Genomic DNA, 24639 nt, shown 5'->3' with positions numbered 1-24639 from the left:
AAACAAACGTCAAACTTGGGCACGTATTAAAATACAGCATGTGCTGTACAAAGGGCACTGTATGGCCGACTTCTGCATCAGCACGTGCCCCAGCAGGTGTGTCGGGGAGGTGGAAAAAAGCAAGAAGCATCTTGGAAGATTATGAAATCGAACTTCAGAGAAGCAATTAAGCCAAATTCCCACGAGCCAAGACTAATTGCAGCAAAACACACTGTTAATATCAGCTCTAAAGAGGGAGAACAAACCCGATCACACCAACATCAACCAGCGGCTTGGAGAGGAACCTCTGTGGATACTGGCACCTCCATGGGCTATAAATTAGGAAATGCTGGTGTCCTCCAACACATGAGCTCGCCATGGCCCTTGCAGCTTCCCTGCCCCCGTGTGCATCGCTTGGTGGAGGGCTGAGGCCACGGACGCAGGGCAGCGGGCCTCAAACACCTGCTCCAGCCACCACCAGAGCAAGGCTGTGCACAGGTCGAGCCTTAAGTCCTCAGAGCTGGGCAAAGCAATTTGAAGAAGTGAAGGAGCAGCAGAATTACAGGATTCGCTGAGGACTTGAAGCGACATGATGGAGAAATTCATCAGCCAGACAAAAAGATGTGACAAATATTATGATGTGAAGGCTGATTAAAACCTCAGTTTTATATTCAAAAGGAAGCAAGGCTATAAATGTACTTTTATTTTAGTCTCTATAGACAGCTTCCTACACACTTCTACACCAAACAGAAACCATTTCTAGCTCCCCAGGGAAACCCAGCCCCCTGGCCTGTTTCTCTGCTCAGCCTACACCACTCAGCATTCACCTGCTGTATTACAAGTTCCTTGAAACCAGAATGGAGAAACTATATTACTTCAAAAGGGTAGAGAAAAAATTAATAAAGTTATAGGAAGCAACAGGTCCCCAGTCCTGAAGGTGTGTTACAATGCATTTTGGGAGGAAATATTTTATTGTAGCTGGGTGCTAAATGACTAAGGAAAGAGCAGTTTTGGAAGTCTGGCCTCAATTCTCAGTGCTAGGAATGTAAAAAGGCAAAAAAAAAAGAAAGGCACCAAGAAATTCAGAAGGGTAAATAAAACCAAGCAGAATGCAAAAAAGCATCACATGTGATGCAGCAAAAAATTAGTCCAAAACAAAATCCAATCCAGAGATCCTCTGCTAACACATGCTGCGAAAAACAACACATGCACCACAAGGCCTGCCAGAAGCTGAGTGTATTTTACTTAGCCATTTTTTAAAAGTTTCCACCACAAAGAGGCGGTGACTGGCTCTGGGTGAGGACATGTCCTAGTCACCCTGATCCCCACTGCACGCCCTCAGAAGAGCTCCAGTTCCTCCTGGCTGCTTCATCATGTGAGACCGGTGGACCCTACAAGCAGGCCCCTGCGTGCTCAAGGAGGATGGAAGGAGGATTTGGTTTCTTCCCCCCAACCATCCTCTCACATCCATCCACTCATGCTTCCTCTCTCAGACTTCCCCATCTTTCAAAACAGGTAAGGGAAATTTCCTGCCTGTCCCGCACCACGTACACAAACCCCCTTTTAGCCATCCTGAGAATGTCCTCTGCAGTCAGCATCTCTTCCAGTCAGGCTCCGAGGGGTTTCAGAAGAGATGGAAATAAAGACATTAATGAGAAGTTTGATTTTTTTTTTTAAGCCACATCCTTTTATTTTTGTCACCTTCCTACACAGCATATCTACACAATCACCACCAGATCACAGTCGTGCCACACAGATTGTACAGCATTTCCAAGTTAACTCAGACTAGCAACTGTCCCATCAACCAGCTTAAAAAAAGTAGTGACACTTGCAACGTACCCAGGTGGGCTGAGTGTCTAACAGTGGGACTCAGCAAGTCTCAACAGCGAGTTCATTTTCGCCTGACACCTTCGTAAATCACACAGAGGGAAAACATAAAAATAAAAATCAAGAGTACTAGAAACATACAGTAGGAAATGCTGGAGAAGACCAGAAAATAAGAAACCTCGGGAAAACAAAAATAGGAGCAAGAGTAAGTAGAAATTAACGTTAGAAATATCTCTCAACATGGAAAAAGTTAAGGTACTTAACTTACTTAAAGTTAAGAGAAAGACAAATTGCAAGTGGGCGCTTTAACATACTCAAAGTTTGTGTAAAGCTTTTCCTTCTTTAAATCAGAGCAGGGAGCAAGGAGGGAAAGTCCCCATCTCCAACACTCTGATGCAAAACACATTCAACTCCAAGCTATTCTGTATCAGAAAGATATTGACAAATTGGAAGGCATTCAGGAAAATATAGTTAAGCAGCCGAAGGGATTGATTTACAAGGAAAGATTAAAATAACTAGATGCCTAGTTTGGCTAAGCAGTAAGTTGGACATGGTATGTTTGGTTTTTTTACCATTAGTTGACAGGCAGGTGTCAAAAAGGAGAGGAACTGTTTAACATACTACAGTTAGGTATAACCAAAAGATTGGCATGCAATTAAGGAAGTTCATGGCTGTATTAAAGTTCTCAAAGCAGTGAGGTCTATCGGATACTAAAATAGTCTTCCACTTCTCAATTCTCAACCAACTTCTAGGATCAGAAACACTCTTCTGAGAAAAAGACCATCCCAGCTGCAGGTAATCATTACAAACCTCGCAGGTCGATGGCTGACTAGCTGCTTCCACCAGCGGAACCCACACCTTTTTTGTTTGTTTGTTTTTAACACTAAGAGCAAACAAGCACTCCAGCACCCTCCAGCCTGAAAAGTGATTACAGCTGGCAACAGTAATTACCCCACTCAAGTCACAGAAGGTGAATATGATCTCTCAATTTAAGGAAACAAGGAGCAAGAATGTTAACCCTATTCATTTTCCAAATGGGATTCTGGCTGTTCAATCCACCTCCCACAAACTTCTCCACATTCAAACACTGAAGTTATTCTTAGACTCTGCTGAGAAAACCCCAATCCAAAAAAACTGTCCAACAAAGCCCGTGGTTGAGAACTGCTGCTGAATTCCTCTCCAGAAATGACTGCATTTCAGTCACAACTATTTTTAAAGCCATTTGCAAAGAACTAGACAACCCCTTCAGACCATGCCTGGTGGAAGAAAGCCCAACGAGCACTGCAGTGAAGCAAAATAAATTGTAAAGTCCACTGAAGTGTTAGCAACACTTTTATGTTGTACTCCTAGGTGTTAAGTGGAAATGTTGTCTTTAGAGGGACCTGAGCAGAGAAAGAAGGGATAACTTCATGAAGAAACAACATAATGATGGGACCTGGCAAAGAAGAGCCAGCAAAGAGGCAGAGAGGGCAAAATAGCAAAAGCTGAGCAGAACAAGGAGGTTTTGTTGTCACACACATTTCGTCTCACACCTGAACCAGCCGATCTCTTTTCCTTAGTAAGGCTGAGGGACTCCATACCAGCACTCCTGGCAGTAGGAACAAAACAACTTTGAGACGTGACCCAGGCTCTGCTCACAAAGTTGGAGCTACTGAAAGGCAACGGATTTCACAGCGCCAGCAGGGAAGATGAGCAAGTGCACAGTGAAACCTCACCACTTTGAGAGCTCAAACTTCTGAGAGTGTGTCAAAGTGCCCCAGTGAAAATTAACCACTGTTTCAGACTTCAGAAGAAACTACTTCATTCTCTAACCCCTGCTGTTTGCAGGTCCTCCTTCGTGCAGTGCTGTGGGAGTCACTGATGCCCCTGCGACTGCGTGGGGCTGACAGTCCCCCACCTCCCAACACTCTGCAGACCCGAGTCCGTACCCCAGCCCACACCCTGCTCCCCATCACACCCCCACAGGCACCTACAACCTCTCCACATCCTTTCTACATCAGTTTGCCCCTGGGACCCCACACACACGTAGGCCTGCGTCCTCCCCAGCTGCCCCAGAAGAGCCACAAGCCACCACACTGAGCCCAAACCCCGCTTCACCCAGGAGGGCTGAATCCCAGTCAGAGGGGCTCCCCCAGCACCTGCACCTCAGGGGGTCCCCGCAGGGTCCCCCCCAGGCCCCTCTAATACTCGAGATTCCCCCAGGACCTGCACACCAAAGGGCCTCCCATACCTACAACCTCCACAGACATGTCCCCCCTCCAATTTACTCCCTCATCTTCCAAAGCTCCCCCACCCCCCGTGCCCTCGTGCCCACAGTGCCTCAAGACTCCCCAGCACCTCTCCAGGGTCCACCGTCGCCCCCAAATCCAACCGCCAGACCACTGTCCCTTTAAAGCCCCCCATAACTACAACCCCCTCAAGCCCCCCCACCCATCAGCACCCCCCTGTGTGCAGTCCCTGAAGCCCCCTCACCCTCCCCAGGATCTCCCGAGAGTCCCCAGCCCAGAGGCCCCCTCCAGCCCCCCAGCCCCGTGGCCCCCCCCGTACTCCTGACGCCCCGCATCGCGCAGACCTCCCCACGCCTCCGCCCCCAGCCCCCCAAGCCCCTCAATTTCCCCGGGATTCCCCCCACCCCGGGGCCCCCCTGGCCTCTGGGCTCCCCCCCTCAGGCACCGCCCGGGCCCCTCGCTGCCTCCAGCAGCCCCGCCCACCTAAGGAGGGGCTTGCGCCATCGCGGCGCCCCCTAAGCCACCATTGGCCACGGCTCCCGCCACTCCGGACTTGACAGCGCGCCGATTGGCCGGAGGGCGCTATCAATCAGCGATGAGGCGGCGCAGGGGAGAGCGGCTGCTTCACGAAAACTCGGGGAGAGTTGTGGGGGCAGGGGCCGGCCGGGGCCCCCCGCAGACCCCCCGGACGCCGCCCCGCCACCTCCCTCGCCGCCGCCGCCCCGGGGCCGCCCCGCGCCCCGCCGCGCCCGAGAGCCGCCGGTTACCTGAGGGAGGGCCGGGCCGCGCCGCTCCGCGCCGCCGCCGGGGCCTCGCGCTGGCTGCCTCTCGCGCTGGGGCTCCCGCCTCCCCTCCACGAGCCCCCCCTCGCGCCCCATGCGCAAGGCTCTCGCGAGACCCGAAGGAGGGTATAACGGCGCCGGGGCCAATGGGGGGGCTCCGGGGGCGGGGCCTCGCCTCGGAGGGGCGTGGTTAATCACGCCTCCTCGGGTGGGTTCAGCGAGAGGGAGGCCTCCGGCGGGCCAGAGGGACCGCCCACGGGGCCCTCCATCCTGCGGGGACAGCGAGGCGGGTACACCTCGATACCGGGACACCAGCAGCCAGACACACCACAGCCCCCGGCTCCGGGGCTGCCAGGCGGCCGGTCCCCGCTAAGGTGTCCCCAGGTGGGGGGACATCCTTAGGCAAGGGATGGATGGAGGTGACAGCCCAGGCTGCGGCCCCGAGGGCTCCCAGCTGCCCCCGGGGACCGACGATGTGCACGATGTGCACAGGTGGCTGAGGGCTCAGGGTGGCAAAGGGGCTCAGCCCCTGCCACCTGGTGTCCCCTCCAGGGACACTGCCACCTCCCCAGAGTAACCCCAGCAGGGAGGAAAGTGAGCCCAGGGCAGCATCGTCCCCTGCTCCACAGTGCCAGCCACAGGCAAGTGACACAGGACAGGGCGACCAAGGAGACACAAGGAGCCGAGACCCCGATACCAAACCGTCTTTATTCCCTGCCCGCCCATGGCGGGGGGCCGGGGCTCTCTCCTGCCCCCCTGCTGGCATTCATGGCTTGGGGGGGGGGAGGGGGGACGGGCACAGTGGGGTGCTGGCTCCATCACCATCACTGTCAGTGGCTCCATCACATGGCAAAGAGGATGAGGAAGGCCACCATGAGGCAGAAGAGCCCCATGGCCTCAGAGAGGGCAAAGCCCAAGATGGCGTAGGAGAAAAGCTGCTGTTTAAGTGAGGGGTTCCTGCGAGGAGAGGACAGGCCCGTCAGCAGGGGCACAGCTGGCAGCCAGCACCCCATTCCAACCCCTCCGGTGCCCCTGCTGACCTGGCATAGCCAATGATGAGGCTGCCGAAGACGGTACCGATGCCAGCGCCGGAGCCAGCTACCCCCACAGTGGCAGCACCGGCGCCGATGAACTTGGCAGCGGTGTCAATGTCTCGGTGGGCCGTACTCGTCTGGATGGCTCGGTGGGCGCCCAGATGCGCCTGGGCGACGGGAGGGTGGGCAAGGGCTAGGGAGGGATTAAGACTACCGCAGCCCTGCCTAGAGCCTGTCTCCCCCCATCAAGCCCCCTACATCCTCTCAGGGCATCGCTTCCCCACACCCCTCCCACGGCCAGTGCTCAGCACCCCCCAGCATCCCCCAATCCAAGCTGGGCGCATTACCTTCTCTGTCCGGGCCTCGGGGCTGCTCAGCATGGAGGCAGAGAGGGGCTGGGACAGCACCCGTGAGCTCCTCACCTGGAAGGCACAGCCACCCTCAGATTTGGGTGGGATACCCCACCCCCCGTGATCACCCAGGGCAGTGAAATTCCAGCCAGGGGCTCCCTGAGGCCACCTCCGGTACCTCCCAAACATGCCCAGCTGCCTGGGGTGCCCTGTGAATTGGCAGCACCCAGAGGGAAAAGCCTGTCCTGGCACCCACTGCTAAAGAGAAGCTCCCAGGCACCCCCTGGCCTTGCCATTGGCACCCCATGGCCACAGGCATCAATGTACAGCTCCAGCGTGCCACCAGGGCCAGCACCCAGCCAAAGGCACTTTACTCCCAGCACGTGGGTAATTAGTAACCATTAAGGGATGGCAAATGATCATTAACCAGAGCAGCTCATCGCTCCAGGCTTTGCTCACCTTCGTTGTGGCCCAAGGTGGCTCTAAACCTGCAAAAAGTGTCCCCAAACCTCTCCCCCTGTCTCTGAGGGGGTCACATGCTTTCCCTCCGCGCCCCATGTCCCACAGAAGGGATGTTGAGGTTGAAGGAGGGGTCTGTCACTACTCACTAGTGCAGGAGTGGAGACGAACTTTGCACAGGCGTACATGGCGAGGGACGGAGGGGCACACACACAGGACTCAGCTGGAAGAGACACACAGACACGAGGGTGTAAGGAGCCACAGCCTGTGTGATCCAGCCTCACGGATAGGGGATGGCTCCCAGGACAAGCAGGAGACTTGGGGATACACAGGAGGTCTGAGCCATGCGGGAATGGTGGGGCAGGACATGTTTTTGTCACCGAGGTGACAGCTCCTGGCTGAGTGTCACCATGGGACTCAGGAATTTGGGGTCCTAGGGTTGCGCCACTGCAATTCCCGGGGGGGTGTCACCCACCCGAGAGGCGATAGGAGCTCAGGAGGTCCCTGGTGCCCACCAGGCAGGGCAGGCCCTGGGGATGCCGCCTCGGCCCTGCAGACAGAGAATGGTGCAGCTGGAGGCGGCTGCTGGAGGACCATGGGGGGGTCACGGCCTGGGGACCCTCAGCCCTGGCAGGGGACGTGGGAGCTGCAGAGGACGGAACATGGCAGGGGGGCAACCCAGTGTGGAGGGAGATCACCTCAAAGGCAGCGGGAGGGAACGTCCCCCCGAACAACGGCGGGTCACCCGCAAAACACACTGAGGGGCTGCCCCAGCGCCAACCGGCTCCGGGGGGCGGGAGGGGCGCCCGTCCCTGCCCCACCCGAGTGAGGGGTCTCTACTCGCCCTCCCCCACCCCAAGATCTCCCTCGCCCTCCCCCGCCCTGAGGGGGTGTCGCACCCCCTCCCCTTGCCCCCCGCCAGGGGCTGCCCCCCCGCCGCGGCCCGCCGCCCTCACCTGCCGTACCGGCGGCGGGCAGGTCGCGGAGGTAGCGAGTGCGCAGGCGCGCCCGGAAGTGCGGCCCGGAAGCACCACCGAGAGGCAAGGGGGGGGGGCCGCCGCCCAGAGCGCCCCATGCCCCGCGGCGCCGCCTGCGGGCCGGGAGGTGGCGGGGCCGGGGGCTGCGCGCCCCCTGCGGGCGGCGGGGCTCAGCGCCGCGGGGCGGGGCCGGGCGGGGAGGGCGGGGCCGGGCGGGGGCGGGGTCCGCGCCCCACGCCCCCTGGCGGCCAAGCGGAGCGCTGCGGGCGCAGTTGGGGGGGCACACGCAGACGTGGGGGGTGCATATGTGTGTGCACGTGTGTGTGCGCGTGGCTGCACCTGTGTGCGCATGTCTATGGTGCATGCACACGTGTACGTGTATGTACACATCTACATGCGTGATACGTGTGCGCTCCCAGGTCTGTGTACATGTGTGTGTGCAGGAGCATGTGCATCACCAGGGTCCATGTGCTTACACATGCATGTTTGCACATGCGTGTGCAAGGAGCATGCTTGTGTGTGAGGCTGGGGGGCACCATGTCAACCCTGCAGGCAGGGGGGCAGGGACACCCCAGGGTGCTGGGGGACAGCGCCACCACAGGGTGCTGGGGACCACTCAGGCTGCGGGGGGGACAGCATCACCCCAGGGCACAGTGGGACTCTGTGCCACCCCAGGGTGTTGGGGGGTCCCCAGTGTGCAGGGGGACAGCATCACCCCAGGGTGCTGGGGACCCTCCAGAGTGCATGGGGATATTGTGCCACCTCAGGGTGCAGGGCCCCCCAGGGTGCTGGGGACCTCCCAGGGTGCAGGGGGACAGTGTCGTCCTAGGGTGTTGGGGGACAGTGCCACCCCAGGGTGCTGGAGGGTCCCCAGGGTGCAGGGGGACACTGTGCCACCCCAAGGTGCAGGGACACAGCGTCACCCCAGGGTGCAGGGCCACCCCAGGGGGGCTGCGGGGCTGCACGGGCTGTCAGGCAGCCATATTTATAGGCAGCCCTAATGCGGGAAGCCATAAAGGCAGAGAGAGCCGCTATTAATTAAATCATTGTTATAATTAACTTTCATTAAAGGAAAATCAATAACAAGGAGCCAGGATTGAAAGGGGGCCATCCATCACCCTGCCCCGCCGTGTGGGGGGAGTGAGGGGGCTGCACGTGTGGGAGGGGTGCATGTGCATGGGGCTGCGCGTGCACAGGTGTGTGAGTGCATGTGTGTGCACGTGTGCGTGCACAGGGGTGTGAGGCATGGGGGTGTGCATGGGGGTGTGCACAGGGGGTTTGCAGAGAGATACATGTGTGTGCACAAGGGTGTGAGTGCGTGAGTGTGTGCATGGGGGTGTGCACGGGGGTGTGAGTGCATGTGTGTGCACGGGGGTGCGCACAAGGGTGCTGCACAGGGCTACATGTGTGTGCACATGGGTGGGGGGGAGTGCACATGCTGTGTGTGCACACAAGTGTGCATGCGTGTGTGCACATGGGGACGTGCGTGTGTGTGTGAATGGCGAGGTGCACATGGGGGGTTGCATGTGTGTGCATGAGTGTGTGCGTGCGTGCCCAGCGCACAGGTGTCTGCACATGGATGCGAGCGGTGTGTGTGCATGGATGCGTGTGCACATGGCAGGGGTGCATGTGCATGCACATGTGTGTGTGTGCACCAGGGGGGTGTGCGCGTGTGGTTGCACACTAGGGTTGCACGCGTGTCTGTGCACGTGTGTGTGTGCGCGTGCACGGGGGGGGATTGCACAGGGACACGTGTGCGCGTGCAAGACGCATGCCCCCAGCCGCCCCCACCGAAAGCCCGGGCCTCCTGCGCCCCAAGGCGGGGGGGGGCTCCGCGCATCCCTCCCACCCCCGCCCCCACCTCCCCTGCACCCCCACCCCCGCGGGGAGCCCCCTGCCCCCTCCTCCGCCCGTCTTTGCCCGCCTTTCCTCCCCCCTCTGCTTTTTTTTTTTTCCTCCTTTTCCTTTTTTTTTTTTTTTTTTTTTTTTTTTATTCCCTGATTTAAACCACGGCTCCATTTGCTGCCACTGACCTTAACGGCTTAAATTAAAAAGCAATGTTCTGTGCGCGCCTCCAAAGCCGCCGAGCCGGGAGGGTGGGCCCCCCAACCCCCCAACCCCCCCCCCGCTTTTCCACCCTCCCGCCCCCCCCCGCGGGCTCTGATGGGTTTAATATCCCCGTAATGGCTTTGACCTTGCGATTAATAGCGGGATTTGCGAAGCCGCCGCGGCGTGACGGCGGCCGCCCTGCGGGGTGGGGGTCCCAATTTTTTTGGGGGGAGGATGGGGTAGTTCTGGGTGGGGAAACTGAGGCACAAGCCGTGGTGGGGAATTCCCCACGGAATGGTGGGAACTGAGGGGGTGCTGTAAATTGGGGGGGGGGGGGGCGATGGGGGGCTGGAGGGGTATTGGGGTGCGGGAGGGTTTTGGGGTGTTGCAAAGCGGGGGGAGGCGGGACACGCGTGTGGCTGGACATGCGTGTGCTTCTACGCGCGTGGGGGGGTGTGCATGGCTGTGGGGGGTCTCTGGGGTGTGGGTGGCTGCCGTGGGGTGCCCCCTCCCCACGTGGTGGGGGCCGGGGTGGCACATGGGGGGCTCACGGGTACGTAAAGGGAGTACGGGGGGCTGGTGGGGGCGGATGCCCCCGGGGGTGTTACCGGGGGGGGGTTCCGGGGGGTGTGTGCGGCTGCCCCGCTCGGGGCCCGGCCCCGGCGCTGGCGCAGTCGCCGCCCGCGCTGCATCCTAATGAGGCGGCGGCGGGAGCGGGAGCGGGGACGGGGCTAGGGACAGCGACGGGGACAGGGATGGGAATGGGGACGGGGATGGGGATGGGGACGGAGACGGAGACGGGGATGGGGACGGGGACGGGGACGGGGATGGGGATGGGGACGGGGATGGGGATGGGGACGGGGACGGGGATGGGGACGGGGACGGGGATGGGGACCGGGACGGGGATGGGGATGGGGATGGGGACAGGGACGGGGACAGGGACGGGGACGGGGACGAGGACGGGGACGGGGACGGGGATGGGGATGGGGATGGGGACGGGGATGAGGATGAAGACAGGGACACAGACAGGATTGGGGACAAGGACAGGGACAGGGACAGGATTGGGGACAGGGATGGGGAAGGGGACAGGGACAGGATTGGGGACAAGGACAGGGACGCAGATGTGGATAGGGACAGGGACAGGGATGGGGCTAGGGCCAAGGCCAGGGATGGTGTCAGGGGTAGGATGATGGGGACAGGGACAGGGATGGCGCCTGGCTGCCTTCCACTGCCTCCCTGCTCTGACAGAGCCCCCGAGGGGCTGGGGGGCTTTGGGGGGACTGGGGGATCCCCCCTGCACCAGGGTTCTGGTGCCAAACAGCGGAGGGACAGTCACACACACCTGGCACAACCGCTCAAGTGTGAGCACAGGCACCACCTGGCCCTGCCACACCCGCACAGCTGGATCGGGGGTCACCATTACACCCACAGCTGGATCAGGGGCTCACCACCACATCCACAGCTGGATCCTGGGGGTCACCGTTACATCCACAGCTTGGTCAGGGGATCCCCGGCACATCCACAGCTGGATCCCAGGCATCACTGCCCCCAGCTCCCACCTCCCCTCGCCGGCTGGCCTGGCCCAGGGGGTCGGGGCAGGGGTGGGGGGCTGCCGGGGGGCAGCTGCCGTTTTGCCGTGGGAGGGTAGAGGGCAGTGGCGGTCCAGCCATGCCGTGCCCGGGCCCATTTCTGGACAGTGGGTGACACTGGACAGTGGGTGCACCGGACAGTGGGTGACACTGGGCTGCAGGTGACACTATGTGTGTGTGGGGGTGTGATCCTGCACCCAGCCCGGCCCTGCTTTCCCTGGATTTGGGTGGCACCCAGGCAGGGGGACCAGCCGGTGTCCCCAGGGTGGCATCCGGACAGAGGGACACAGCATACATGGAGCTGGGCGGATGCTGTGCAGGAGCGGAGCAGGAGTGCTCACCCCACAGCACCCACCAAAGCACCCAAGACCCCCACCCTCTGCCAGCAGGGAAGCACCCAAGGGTGCTCACCACCGCCCTCCACATCTCCCAACTCCTGCCTCCTCCGTGGTGCTGGGGGGCACTTCCCCACCCACACGTCCACCATGGGGCACGACCAGCTCTGCGCTGGAATGGGGACCCCAGGGTGGCAGCCAGGACCCTTGGGTGCCACAGCCACATGAGGAGGGTGCTGCGGGTGTGGGGAAGTGCTGGCAGCCGCACGGTGCCACCACACACCTACGCGTGAAATACGGCCCCATAAATCCATGCCCTGTTGTGTCTTATTGCTTAATTAGTACATGAAACGACATGATTCAGAAGAGCCCAAATGGGATGGCGTCATGGGAGGCATTAAAATGGAGGGGAATTAGCAGCTGGCGAGCCAGGTGGGGAGAAAAAACTAGGGGGGTGGTGTCTTTTGGGGGGGGTCGTGGTTTTTTTGATCTCCCTGGTGGTGCTGGTGAAGGGTTGAGATGCGCCCAATTTATCCACCAGGATTTGGGGTGCCCACTAAGTCACCTTGCCAAAACACCCTTAATCCCCCCACCGTATGCCCAAGCCATCCCCATCCCCTCCCATCCCGGGAGCAGGGGTGCTGCAGAGCCCTTTTGGGGTGGGATGGGGCTAAAATGGGTCCCCTCCACACACAATCCAATGGGAAGGGGGTACACAGCCACCCCCCAGTACCTCCAGATGCTGCCACACTCCGCTCTGGCTCCCGGCCCGCCTCAACAGGGTATTTTCTTTTTTTTTTTTTTTTTTTTTTTTTTACAGGGTTTTTTATGACAAACTTTACTTTATGTTTGACATTTAAAAGCTGATCAGATCTTCCCTCCAGGACAGCAGGAAATGGAGATATTTATTGGGGTCTCGGCGATGCTGGGAGAGCTGCGAGATTTACTCCGACAGCGCGGCAGGATTATAGATATCGTCTGTCCAGCCAGGACGCCGGTGCCGCGGGATGCGCCACAGGCGGAGGACAGCGATTTACTGGGGGCTTGGGGCTTGTTTTAGTCCCCCTGAGAAGGGTTGTCAGGAAGGCGGCGAGAACCTGGCTGACCCAGTGGGGATTCTCTGGTGGCAGGTGTGAGGCTCTGCTTGGGATGACCGTGCCACCTTGCAGAGGGGTTCTGCTGTCTGAAGACCAGAGGTTTGGCTTTTTGGTGTCACCCTGCAGTTCCTCTCTGCCCTCCAGACTCCTGCCTGCTGCTTTCTGCTTCCCTGCTTGCCCCCTGGCTCTCCAACATCTCCTACTTGGGGAATGCCCTGGGCTGGGGACAGCATCTAGGACCTGGGGACATGTCCAGGGTCAGGGCTGATCTCTTGCACTTGAGGACATGACATGAGGACCATGTCTTCAACCTGGGGATGGTCCCTCAGGCTGGGGACTGTGTCTCAGACCTGGGGTTGGTGTCTTGTGATGGTGTCTTGGAGCTGGGGACACGTCTTGGGCCAAGGGACAATGCCTCAGACCTGGGGACAGTGTTTTGGGAGAATCCTGGCCTGGAGGATGGTGTCTCTGGTAAGGGACAATGTCTTGGACCTGAGGACACATCTTAGCTTGAGGGATGGGGTCTTGGGTCAAACGATGGGGTCTTGAACCTGGGAATGATATGTGGGGACAAGGGACAGTGTCTTGGGTTGGGGGACAGTGTCCTGGACCTGCAAAGAGTGACCTGGGACAGTGTCTTGGACCTGGAGTCATGTCTAGGGTCAAGTGACAGTGTCTTGGACCGGGGCATGGTGTCTCAGACCTGGGGACATGCCTTGGGTGAAGGACATCTCAGAACAGGGACAATACCTCACATCTGGGGACACACTGGGGCCCTCCAGCACTTTGGGGACATGTTTGAGGACACAACGTCTCGCAGCTGGGGACACCAGCAGGATTTGCAGTGATGGGGCGGGCGGGGGAGACGGACCTGCCATGCGTTTCTCCTCTGGCACCGTCACGCTCCACCTCTCCAGCAGCCACCAATATATCACGCTCCCCTCCTCGTGCCAGGGCAGCTTTCAAGAGCCCGCCTCGTAAAAAGACACAAATAAAACATTATCGCTGCCTTTTCGTGCCCGCGCTGCTGTTTTCTGCCACTAATGAAGGAGATTTCCCCTGCGTGGGAGGCAGGTCACCACCACTGCCAGCTCCGCAGCCCCGGGGACCCCTCAGGGACCCCCCGTGTCCTCTTTACGTGCTGCATTTAGGCACAAATATTCCCAGGGACACACACAGAGGTTTTAATGCTGCCGCAGAGGCAGGGGACGATCAGCCTTTCCCCTTCGGCTCCGGCCACCCGGCCAGCAGAGCAGGCAGCAAACGCCCATCGCCGAGGTGTCTGATCACCGGGGTGTCTGGGCCAGAGCTGCAGCCATGGGGTGGGAGAGGTGACGTCACTGCTCACCTCGGTGACGCCATCAGTTATCTCAGCAAGCCTGTGATGTCAGCAGCCCACCGGACAAACCCTACGAAGGCTGTTTGGCTCCTGGGCCCATCCAGCCTCTGCCCAGAGGCCAGGAGAGCCCTGGGGGTACGGGGTCAAACCTGGGGGGACAGCCCCCCAAACTGGGCTGCCTCCAAGCCCAGACCCCTGCCCCGATCTGGGCAGCTCTGGGAACCCCAGGATGGATTTTGGGTTAGAAACTGCCAGGCCCCGGGCAGACGGCCCCGCTGCGGGGGCTCCTGGGGGAGCGGGGCTGAGCCCCCCCAGCCTGGGGAGCAGGGGCAGGCCCGTCATGCCAGGAATTGGGGGGTCACTGCTTTCCTTCACTGGGAATGCAGCAGAACTCGCTTCACCCCTTCCTCCCTTTCCCTTTTCCTTTCCTTTTTCCCTCCATTTTCCTGTTTCCTTTTTCCTCGCTCTTCCTCTTCCCCTTTTTCCCATGCACAAGCCGGATACCCCTCTGTGTGAGTGTGAATCCCTGCCGTGAGAGCATGATACCCCCCCGTGTGCCTGACGCCCCCCCCCCGTGTGTGTGATACCACCCCCCGCCGTGTGGGTGTGATACCCCCTGTGTGAGTGTGATACCCCCCGTGTGCGTGATACCCCACCACGTGTATGTGATACCCCCCGTGTGACTGTGATACCCCATATATGACTGTGATACGCCCGTGTCAGTGTGATACCCCATATGTGAGTGTGACCCCCACGTGACAGTGGCCCCGCCACGAGCGTGGCCCCCACGCGAGGCGCTGCGGCGGGGGGCGGCCGGGGCCCGGGGGTCCAGCGGGGCCGGGGATGCTGCGGGCTCCATGGCGACGGTTGCCGGGGCGACGGCGGGGCCGGCGCGGCGGGCGCGGAGCTGCGGGCGGCCCCGGGAGATTGATGGGATCGATGCGGCCGGAGCGGGTGAGTCACCGCCCGCCGCCGGCCCGGCCGCCCCGGGGGCTGCGCCGGGACCCCCGGGACCCCCGGGACCTGCGGCCGCGCCGGGCCGGGGTGGCGGCGGGGCGCGGGGCAGGCTGGCGGAGGGTGCATGTCGGTGTGTGCGTGGGGGTGTGTGTGCATGCATGTCTGTGTGTGCACGTGTGTGTGCAGGGCCCTGTGTGTGCGTGTGCATGTATTGCTCTGTGCACGTGTGTGTGCGTGTCTATGCGTGGGGCTCTGTGCGCATGGGTGGGTGTACACGTGTGTGGGGGGCTGGATGCATGCATCTGGGGTGTGTGCATGCATGTATGCATGTATCTGCATGCAGCTTTGTGCATGTGCATGCAGCCGGAGGTGTGCCTGCATCCCTGTGCATACATGTACCTATCTGTGTTTGCATGTCTATGCCTAGACAGGCACTTGCGTACATGCACGTGGGTGTGCGTGTGCAGGCGTGCATCTGAGCACCAGCGTGTTTTGAGAGAGCAGGGTGTGTGCAGGCACATGTGCGTGAGTCGTGTGCAAGTGTGTGCACTGGCTCTGTGTAGGCAGGCATGGGTGTGCATACATACATCAGCATATGTGCGTGCACAGGCACCTGCGTGCAGGTAGGTGTGTGTGTGTGCAAGCACATATGTGTGCACATGTATTGACACATGTGTGTGTGCAGGCATGTGAGTGTGCATGCATAGGTGTGCCCAGGTTGTGTGTGTGTGTACACCTGCACATGCGTGTGCATGCACGGAGTGGTGCAATCACACCTGCCCTTACAATTTATGACCCCTTCTCCACCTCTCAGGAGCTCACCCACTGCAGGGGTACACGTGGGGGGGCTGCACAAAGCTCACCCCAACTCTGCTCCCAGGCAACCCAGGAACAGGTATTTTTTTTCCCCAGCTGCTGTTCTCCCCTTATTTTTTGGGGGGGGAAAGAGAAGGTTTTGGGGGCTCCCTTCACTGGTGTTGCTCTGCAGAGCATGGGGGGCGGCGGAGGGGGGCGACGGCTCGGCTCTTTCTTCCTCATCTGCTCTCTGCACTGCACCACCACGCTACGGAAAATAATATCCCCGCAGCGGCAAGTGGGAGAACATAAAAAAAAAAAGATGGGAAAAAAAGCGAGGAGCGAGGGAAGGGGGAGGCAGAGCAAGGAAAGGTTGTCCGCTCTGAGCAAAGCCATTTGGGGACGAGTCGGGTCCTTCCCTGAGCCTTGCTGTGACCCCCCCTTTTCCCACTCACCCCTACCCCACAGCTGGGAACCCTGCAGAGCCCCCAAACTGCCCTCACAGAACCCAGCCCTTTATAAATACACCCCTTCCCCAGACCGACCTCGGGTTTAGGTGCCAGTGGATGCCCACGGTTGGGAATTGGGGTGCTGGCGCAGGGGCAGCTTCATTAGGGCCCCTAATTACAGCAGCTGAGTGAGGTGCAGTGATTTACAGGCACAAAGCTCACACACACACACACACACCACAAACCTGCAACAAAAGACCGGGGCAGGGGGCGAATCAATCCAGCATTTTTTCTCCCAATATTTTCTGCCATTCCTTTGTTCTCCTAATGAAGGTCTTGAAATGTGCGTCGCTGCGGGGATGAGCAGCTCCCGCCTGCAGGGTCTTCAGCTTTTCCCACGGTTTTAATATTTTCCCCTTCTCCTGAAGTGTTTCCACCTAAACCAGGATATTTTTTTCCCCTGTTGTCCCAACCCCAGCAGTGTGATGGGGGTGGAGAGAAGGCTGAAGGTTGATGAACACAGGGATGGGGTGGTGGGACATGGGATGGGGTCATGGGACATGGGATGGGGTCGTGGGACATGGGATGGGGTCGTGGGTCATTGGATGGGGTGATGGGACATGTGGTGGGTTATAAGATGGGGTGGTGGGTGATGAGATGGTGTGGCAGGTTGTGGGAGGGGTGGTGAGCAATGGGATGGGGTGGTGGGTGATGGGGGGTGAATGTATGGAGAGCCAGGGGGTGGGATGGGACAGGGCGGGGTGCGGTGGGACAGGATGCAGTGTCCCAGGATGGGAAGGAGAACCACAGGCCAGTGTGGTGGCTCATGGGATGGGGCTGTGTCACAGGATGGGACACAGGCACCCATGGGTGCTCCCCAGGGAAGTGATGGAGCACCTGGAGCCACCCGCAGGTGCTTGGGGTGAGCGATGCAGGACAGGGCCACTGCAGGGACAGGGGGTGACCCAGGGCACCCGGGAGTGCTCAGGTGACACCCAAGGACCCGACGCGGGGCAGAGCTGACCCCCCTGGCAGCTGGGTCTCCCAGGCTGGAGTCCCCCTGAACTGGGGAGGGGGGAGATGGATCTAGCAATTCCCATTTTCGGGACAATTGCTCCACCCTCAGGGCTCGTCCAGGAACGCAGCAAGGCGGCTGCCCCTCGCCCCTGGGACCACTTGGGGGCCTGCCACCCAGCTGGGGGGGTCCACGGGGGGCTGAGGCTCCCCAGCATCCCACCATCTCCCCAAAAAACCAGTGACCCCAGGCACAGCACAATCCTCCCCAGTACCCAGCCACAGTGGGTTCTCTGATGTCTAATAAAGGTTGTGCTTGCTGGGATGTTTCCCCAGGGGGTCACGCCAGTCTTTGCCTAATTCCCCCCACATTTGGCCAAACTGGTGAATTCTGCATTTTTTCTCCCCATCTCCCAACTCTGACTGAGAAAAGCCAAAAAAAGGAAAAAGTTATTAAGCAGGGGGAAAAGCTGAGGTTTGGTTCAGGGGGTAGCAGTGGGGCTGGCTGTGTCACATTCTGAACCCCCTCCTGCCATCACCCTCAGCCCTGGCTCTGTATTGGGGTATCCCAAAGCCAGGGCAGAGGCTCTGACACACACACCCCTCCCCTTCCAGCAGCTTTTTGGGGGAGCAGTGAGTTCCCAGGTCCCGTGGCCACCCCGGTGCTGCCTCTGAAAGCCACCCGTGTTCAAAGCGAGCTGGGAAATGGGATTCGTTCCACCAGCCCTGGTGACAAAAGGAGGGGAAAAGAGCCGCCAAAGCTGCTGGAAAATGAATATTTAAAAGAGAAGGAAACCCATTAAAATGGCTTCATTTTTATTCCCATTACAGCCCATTAAATCAATGCTGGGGCAGGCAGAGGCAGGGTGACTGCGGGAGGGGAAGAGGGAGACAGCCCTGCACTGGGTGGGGGGGACAAATTCAGCCACTAGCTCTGCCCTGGGGACACCTGTGGCAAGGCGGCCCCTCCTGTGCCTCAGTTTCCCCATGTGCAAACCCAGAGGAGGACACCCAGCTCCCTCCAACTCTCCCTGTTTTCCCACCCAGAGGTGAAAATCAGGTGTGGGTTAGTGGGGCCGAAGCTGCCTCAGGGTCGGGAGCTGCATTTCGGGGCTGGAGATGGTTCCCCCACACCCCAATGGCATCGAGGCCACCAGGCCGTGGTGCCACCTGAACCCCAAGCCCGATAAAACCAGAGCTGCCCAGTACCATCACCTCCGCGGCTGCTTTTATGGTGCTGAACATCAGGACTTTGGGTAATACAGGCAGGTCGTAAAGCCGACATGAGCAGAGCTGCAAAATGGCCGGGGAGACCCATTTTGGGTAAAAACAGGGCAAAATAGGGAGTGGTGCCTAAGCTGCTCTCACCTTTCCCTGCAGGAAAGCTGCCTGGAGGAGTTTATCCTCCGGGGATGCTGCAGGGATCTGCTCCACCCTGAACCCCATTTCTCATCCCTGGGGTAGGGGACACCCAAGGTCACGGTCACAGCTGTGTTGGGAGCCCAAGTGTCCCAGGCTGCTCTTGGGGCTCCATCCATCGCTCAGCACATGGCACGTCCTCACTCATCCCCGTGAGTCCTTGCAGAGTACCACGGGGACCACTTTCCAGCTGAATGGCCGCCACGTTGGCCAGGGATGCTTGGAAAGTTGAAGAGCAGCCGAGGGAAGGTTTCCACAGCAACGGCCAAAAAAAAAAATCTACATTTCTCCATTTGGGGGTAAAGGCTGTCATTTGTATGCAGGCGGGCACGCGGCGCCTTTGAAATTCAAGCAGAAAATCAAAAAGGCGAAGGCAGGAGCGTAGCTGCCGGGTGATTATGCGGGAGGTGGGAGAGCAGCGCAGCCCGGCTGTTATTTAGTGCCATCCCCGGCAAGGAGGACAGGGATGAGGACAGGGATGGGGACAGGGATGGGTATGGGGACACGATGGGGACTGGGACAGCAGGGTGGTGTGAAAGGCAGAGGTGCTCAGGCCAGGCTGGTGTGGGAGCAGTGGAGGTCAAGGTGAAGGAGAAGTGTGCTGGGGAGGATGGAGGTGCCCAAGGAAAGATAAATCCTTCTGGCCATGTTTCCGTCCTATCCATCTGTCCTTCCCACCTACGTATCCTTCCTGTCTATCCACCTACCTATCCAGGTATCCTTTCTCTCCTTCCTCTCCTTCTGTCCTTATCCATACAGCCTTCCTACCCCTGTATCCTCCCTATCCTTCCTACCCACGTCTATCCTTTCTGTCCACCTGTCCTTCCTACCCACCCATCTCCCCTTCCTATCTATCTATCCTTCCTATCCATCTATTTATCCTTTCCATCTGTCTGCCTGTCCTTTCCTTCCATCCATCCTCTATCCACCTAGGCTACCCAGCTGTCTGTCTGTCCTTTCTGTCCATTTATCCATCTCTGCTGTCTGTCCTTCCTATCCATCCCTCCATCCTTCCCATCCACCTGCCCCTCCTGTCTGTTCTCGGGCTCCATCTGTCCTGTCCTTTCATCCATTCCCTCTCCACCTGCCCTCCCACACTCTCCATCCCTCCAGTTTGTGCTCTCCCCTCCCCGTACGCCCCAGGCCAGCACTGGGGGTACCCCCATGGGACCCCACCAGCACCCACACCAGCTCTGAGGGTGGTTTCCAACTCTTGGTTGCAAAATCTGGATTATAGCCCTGGTGGTGCCCCAGGCTGGTGGGGCTGAGCCTCCCAGCCCCCTCATCCTTATCCCAGTGGCTTTGCCCCGTCCCAGTTTCCAACCAGTTTCCTGCAGGTTCAGTGAGCTGAACCGTCCAGGGCAGGGACCAGGGACAGCCCAGACGGACACATGCACCTCTATTCATCCATCCATCCATTCTCAGTGATGCCAAGGCAGGGACCAAACCCCATCCGGGGGTGGGCGATGCTGCAGACCCCCCACCCTGGGGCACACGGGTGCTTGGCAGGGGGTGACACTGAGCCCGGACATCCCCAGACGCCCCCCACACTTCCAGCCACGGGGATGGGGAGACACACCGGCCGTGCCGTGATTTAATAGCGGTGGCTCCTCGGGAGACATCTGCTCCTGTCAGGCTTTGTTTCAGGCGGGCGCTGCAGTCCTTTGTCCGTGCCGTGCTCCCAAAACTGGGGGCTGAACCTTATGTTTTTCTTCCCACAGCAGTTTTTCCTTTCCCCACAGCTTTCCTAGGGAAATAGGAGTGGGGATAACAGAGAGATGGGGGTGCAAAGCACTGGGATCGGGGTCTCACCTTGGTTTTAAGGCTTGGGATGCTGTGGGGATGCAGTCCAGGTTCCACGGTGAGGGGTACCTGCTGCCTCTGCCCCCAGCTCACATCTTTCCCTTCATCCACCCACAGCAAGTGTCCGATAGGATCCATTTGGGTTAGAAACATCCCAAAATACTGCAGAGAAGAGCATCTTCGTCGTTGCTTGGGCCAAAATGCCTGTGGAGCAGCACCCACACCCTGGCCAGGCGCCATGGGATGGCTGACAGGGGGAGTGAGGGATGAGAGACCCCGATTCCTCCCGAGGCTTCAGATCTAATCCTATTTTGCCTGAAGCAGGAGTCAGCAGCTCCTCTGAGGCATTCCAGGGGCTTCCTTCCCCCCACAACCCACCATCTCCCACGGGGGCTCCCCAGGCTTGGGTGGGGCCTGGATGAGGCAAGGTGTGCTTTGGGCAGGATGCCCAGCTCCATCCCCTGGGACTGGGACTTTCCAGGGAGATCCTCCCTCCTCTGGGATGGGATGCTCCATTTTCACCCAAAACACCCAGCCTTATTTTCTTACACCAACTCATCTCCAGCATCGCCAGCAGCGACACTCCCAGGAAGATGCCAAGATTAAAAAAACCGGGAGGATGATGGTGAAATAAAGGGGTTTTTACCATCATTTTGCAACCATTGTTTTCCTCTGCCTCATTTTTGGGCATGGAAAATGTTGTTGGAAGCATGGCTTCCCATAGGGAAGGCTCATTTTTGGTGAAAAAATCCCAAATTTGGCCACTTTCAGCCTCAAGGTGGAATTTTTAAGAAAATTTGACCATGGGTCCAGTTACAGCAGCCTTGATGGCTATGGTGCATTTTCAACCACAAAATCTAAATTTTCTATTGTTGGAAAGAGAATTAAAGGACATTTTTGGGTCCTAGATTTTGCCCTGGCAGCTTTTGAAGCCTCTCTGGGTCCAGCCACTGGTTTTTGGGTTATTTTTCCATGCTTAAAAATCCCCATTGCAAATGGTTTTACATTCCCCAGCCTGGAAAATTACCAAAAATCCCAAATATTCACCCAAAAGCGTATTTTCTTCAGCCTTTTCTTCTAGCCAGCATTTCTGCTCCTTGCGACAAGAGGAGGTGAAACCTTTGCTGATGGGAGCTGGGTGGAGGTTGGCTCTGTCCCTCTAATATATCATTTTTATTTCCTGTTGTAACTGACAAATTGTTCTGTATTTTATATCGGATCCCTCCAGGCAAAGGGGCTGCGGGATGTACTTTTTTTTTTTTTTTTGGTATTACCTAGGAAAAAAAAAAAGAGTCATAAAATCAAATAATAAAATAAAAAAAAAGTTAAAATAGTCCGAAAGAACAGATACGGTGGTAATGAGCACCGCAGAGATGCTCTATAAACCTGAGCAAGGCTGCAGGGATGGGGAAGGGATGGGGAAGGAGGGGGAATAAAAAGCGACAGGGCAGAAATCTCCCCCCGCCCCCAAACCCGTTATTGTCTCTAAAAAACTCTGGGGAAATTTTCGGCCCCCGCACTGCACCCAATTACCATCATCAGGTGCAAATGCACCCAAAACCCCACTTATTTCCCCATAAACCAGCACTGCTCACTGCATCATTTCAGCAGGCAAAAGAAAAAAAACCTCCTTGGGAAAAAAAAAAACCCTGATTTTATTATTTTTTTTTTCATGCAAATCTTTGATTATTCTCCTTAAAACACCGTTTCCGTCAGGATTTTAATTGTCTTTGAAAAGGTCAGGCGACGCTCCTTCCCACAGGTTTCATTTTGCTTTATTTATTTGCCCCTGGAGAAAAACCATGTTGGCTGCGTTCTGCTTGAAAATCTGCTGCTTTCGGGAAAAAAATAATAATGTTAATAAAATTAAAAAGAAATTAAAAAAAAAGAGGGATTTTTTTTCTGGTTTGAAATCCTCATATGGCTTTTGCTGATCTTTGCTGCCAAGGGCTGGCTGGCTCCGGGCTCCCTGCAATGCTTTCCCCTATATCCGTAGGTTTTCCCCCATTTTATGGAGGTACATGGGATTTTGTGCACCTTATTTAATTGGGGGCGATTAATCAAGGCACAAACCCATCCCCACCCATCCAGTCTGGTGCCAAGCTTGGACACGTACGTGATGGGACCATCCTTTTCCCATCACCCTGGCCACGAGTGACCCCAGATCCCTGAGGATTGCCCCACTTTGCCTTTCGTGCTCCCTTTCATGTGACTCTTAGCTGTTGGCTCGGGCACTGTGTGCCGGGTGTCGTTTGGGGTGACACTTGCCCTTTCGGGGTGTTTTGGTGTCCACCACTCTGCTTTCAGTAGCTGTGCAGCTGTGACGAGCCCCACAGAGGGACACCCATATCTAAGAGCCACTGAGACCCTTGGGGGCATTTTTGGGTGGAAAACCATCATTTTCCAGCCTGAAGAGCCAAATCTCTCAGGGGGGAAATGAGCAACCCCCCATGTCCCGATGCCCCACGGCCAGGAGATGCTCCATGATGCTGCAGTCCCTCTCTTGCTGTGTCCACCTTGCAAATCCTATTTTTATGGGTTATTCGATCCGTTTGGAGCATTTCTGGCTTGTTTATAAATATCCTTGTCTATAAATAGCAGCACGGGGAGAAAGGAGCTGTTAGCCCAGGGCTCTTCAATCAGGCCAGGGAGCTGCAGGTAAATAAATTCAAGTAGGAAACAGGATGCTCCTCTCTGTCGAGGCAATGGCATCGTGGTGAATATGGATTCACTGGGCCAAGAGGCTTCTTATTTGAAATAACGTGCTGAAAAATGTCACCCGTGGGAGAGCTGTTCCCCTGGGGACCCTGGTGGTGCTGGGGAAGGGGACCGTGGCCGCATGCGGTGGCAGTGGCAGAGGGACATCCCTGTTTGCCCCAGGGCTGGCTGATGCAGGGTGGCTTGCCTGGGTCGAAAAAAGCAATTAAATGGTTGATCAAGGGTAAATTACTAATTAGTAATTAAATGCTACCTGTGGGGCTGTATGAATACAGATGCAGGGGCCCCGAACTGGTGGAGAAACAGCCCCGTGTCCCTCCAGGCCCCCCAAAAAGGGCTGTCAGCTGAATTAATGCCCCTTTTCCAGCCTGGCATCCCTCCTCAGCTGCTCTTCCCTGGTCTGAAGCTGCTTCCCTGGGGTCAAACCTCTCCCCACAGCTTTATTTCTTTGGGGGAAAATATCTGTGAGATGAGGAAGAGTTGAAACCCTGAAAATTTGGGGGTGCTGTAGCCCCCAGGGTCGAGCAGCATTTTTGCAGTTCAGCTTTTCCCTTCCCAGAGCTTGAAAAGGGCTTGGGGGGTGGGGGGGAGCGGGGTGGGGGCAGGGGGCAGGTCCAGCATGTCACGACAGAGACAACAAGGTTTTGGGGGTGACCCCCTCCATTCCCAGCCCCATTTTCTCCCAGCTGGGAGCAGCCCTGGCTCTGCGGCAGCGCCGGTGGATGGATCCCGGTTTTCCAGCCGGTCTTCGACAGGGGGAGCGTTGTGTCCGCGCATCCAGCCCTGCGTGTCCCTGCTTGCAGGAGGGACACCACCAGCACCCGCAGCCATTGGCACCCACAGCACCCCTGTGGCACCCAGCATCCTGGGGTGCTCCTGGTCCCCCACTTCCCCTTCCTAGCTCTTTTTTCAGAGCATTTCTTTAACTCTCTGAGCAAGCATTCTTGCAGGTAGCTCATCCCTTGCCAAAATCAAACAAAATTTGGCCAATTCTCAGCCATGCTAATAGCAGAGAGAAAACCTCTAAATTATCCTGAATGAGGCAGCTGGGAAAAGGGGAGACATGGCACCGATGTCCCCTACAGAGGGCTGGAGCACAACCTCATATTAGACACTAGAGAAGCCAAGCAGAAGGCAGTGAGCCCATGGGGGCAATCTCAGCTAATGGTACCTTGCAGCCTGGCCGAATCCTGCTCCAGGCACTCTCCAAAGGGCCAAATCCTGCAAAATTATCCGTTGTTTGCAGAGGGGCCATTGCCAGCGGATGCAGGACCCAGCTGTTCTGAGTGGAGAAAAGAAAAGGAGGAAAATAAAAATTAGAAAGACTGAAATCCCCGGGTTGGTCTCTGTGCTGACCGGGGGAAAAGAAAAAAAAAAAAAGACAAAAAAAACCCCTGACTAATTATATTTTATTTGCTGATCAAAAGGAAAACGACTCG

General features: G+C 57.7%; 2 protein-coding genes across 3 annotated transcripts in view; both read right to left on the bottom strand.

Moving 5' to 3' along the window:
- The window catches only part of LOC130141295 (cyclic AMP-dependent transcription factor ATF-7-like), a 69727-nt gene extending 64816 nt beyond the window's left edge, over window positions 1–4911 (bottom strand). The window contains 1 exon segment of the mRNA XM_056322156.1: window positions 4802–4911. The gene's annotated coding sequence lies outside the window, so the exon portion shown is untranslated.
- A 594-nt stretch (window positions 4912–5505) lies between these two features.
- ATP5MC2 (ATP synthase membrane subunit c locus 2) lies at window positions 5506–7707 on the bottom strand. Of its 2 annotated transcripts, none has more exons than XM_056322640.1 (5): window positions 7616–7707; window positions 6809–6882; window positions 6198–6272; window positions 5857–6017; window positions 5506–5773 (listed from the first exon to the last, which is right to left on the bottom strand). In XM_056322640.1, the coding sequence occupies exons 2-5, from the start codon at window positions 6845–6847 to the stop codon at window positions 5659–5661; spliced, it is 390 nt and encodes a 129-aa protein (XP_056178615.1). In that variant the 5' UTR covers window positions 6848–6882; window positions 7616–7707; the 3' UTR covers window positions 5506–5658. The 2 variants fall into 2 exon arrangements, with proteins under 2 accessions (XP_056178615.1, XP_056178616.1); XM_056322641.1 differs by having other exon boundaries at window positions 7625–7679.
- Window positions 7708–24639: the final 16932 nt, after the last annotated feature.

The sequence above is a fragment of the Falco biarmicus genome, chromosome 19 (genome assembly GCF_023638135.1).
Source record: "Falco biarmicus isolate bFalBia1 chromosome 19, bFalBia1.pri, whole genome shotgun sequence".
Classification (NCBI taxonomy): Eukaryota; Metazoa; Chordata; class Aves; order Falconiformes; family Falconidae; genus Falco; species Falco biarmicus.
Note: the sequence above shows the minus strand (reverse complement) of the source record. Positions and strands in the feature narration are given on the sequence as shown.

What these genes read in the sequence shown, in the direction of transcription:
- ATP5MC2 (XM_056322640.1), bottom strand. Translation starts at nt 6,847, where the DNA reads ATGTACGCCTGTGCAAAGTTCGTCTCCACTCCTGCACTA. An exon ending in TCGTCTCCACTCCTGCACTA is followed by an intron (nt 6,273 to 6,808) that starts GTGAGTAGTGAC and finishes TGTGCCTTCCAG; the next exon opens with GTGAGGAGCTCACGGGTGCT. An exon ending in CCGAGGCCCGGACAGAGAAG is followed by an intron (nt 6,018 to 6,197) that starts GTAATGCGCCCA and finishes CCCGTCGCCCAG; the next exon opens with GCGCATCTGGGCGCCCACCG.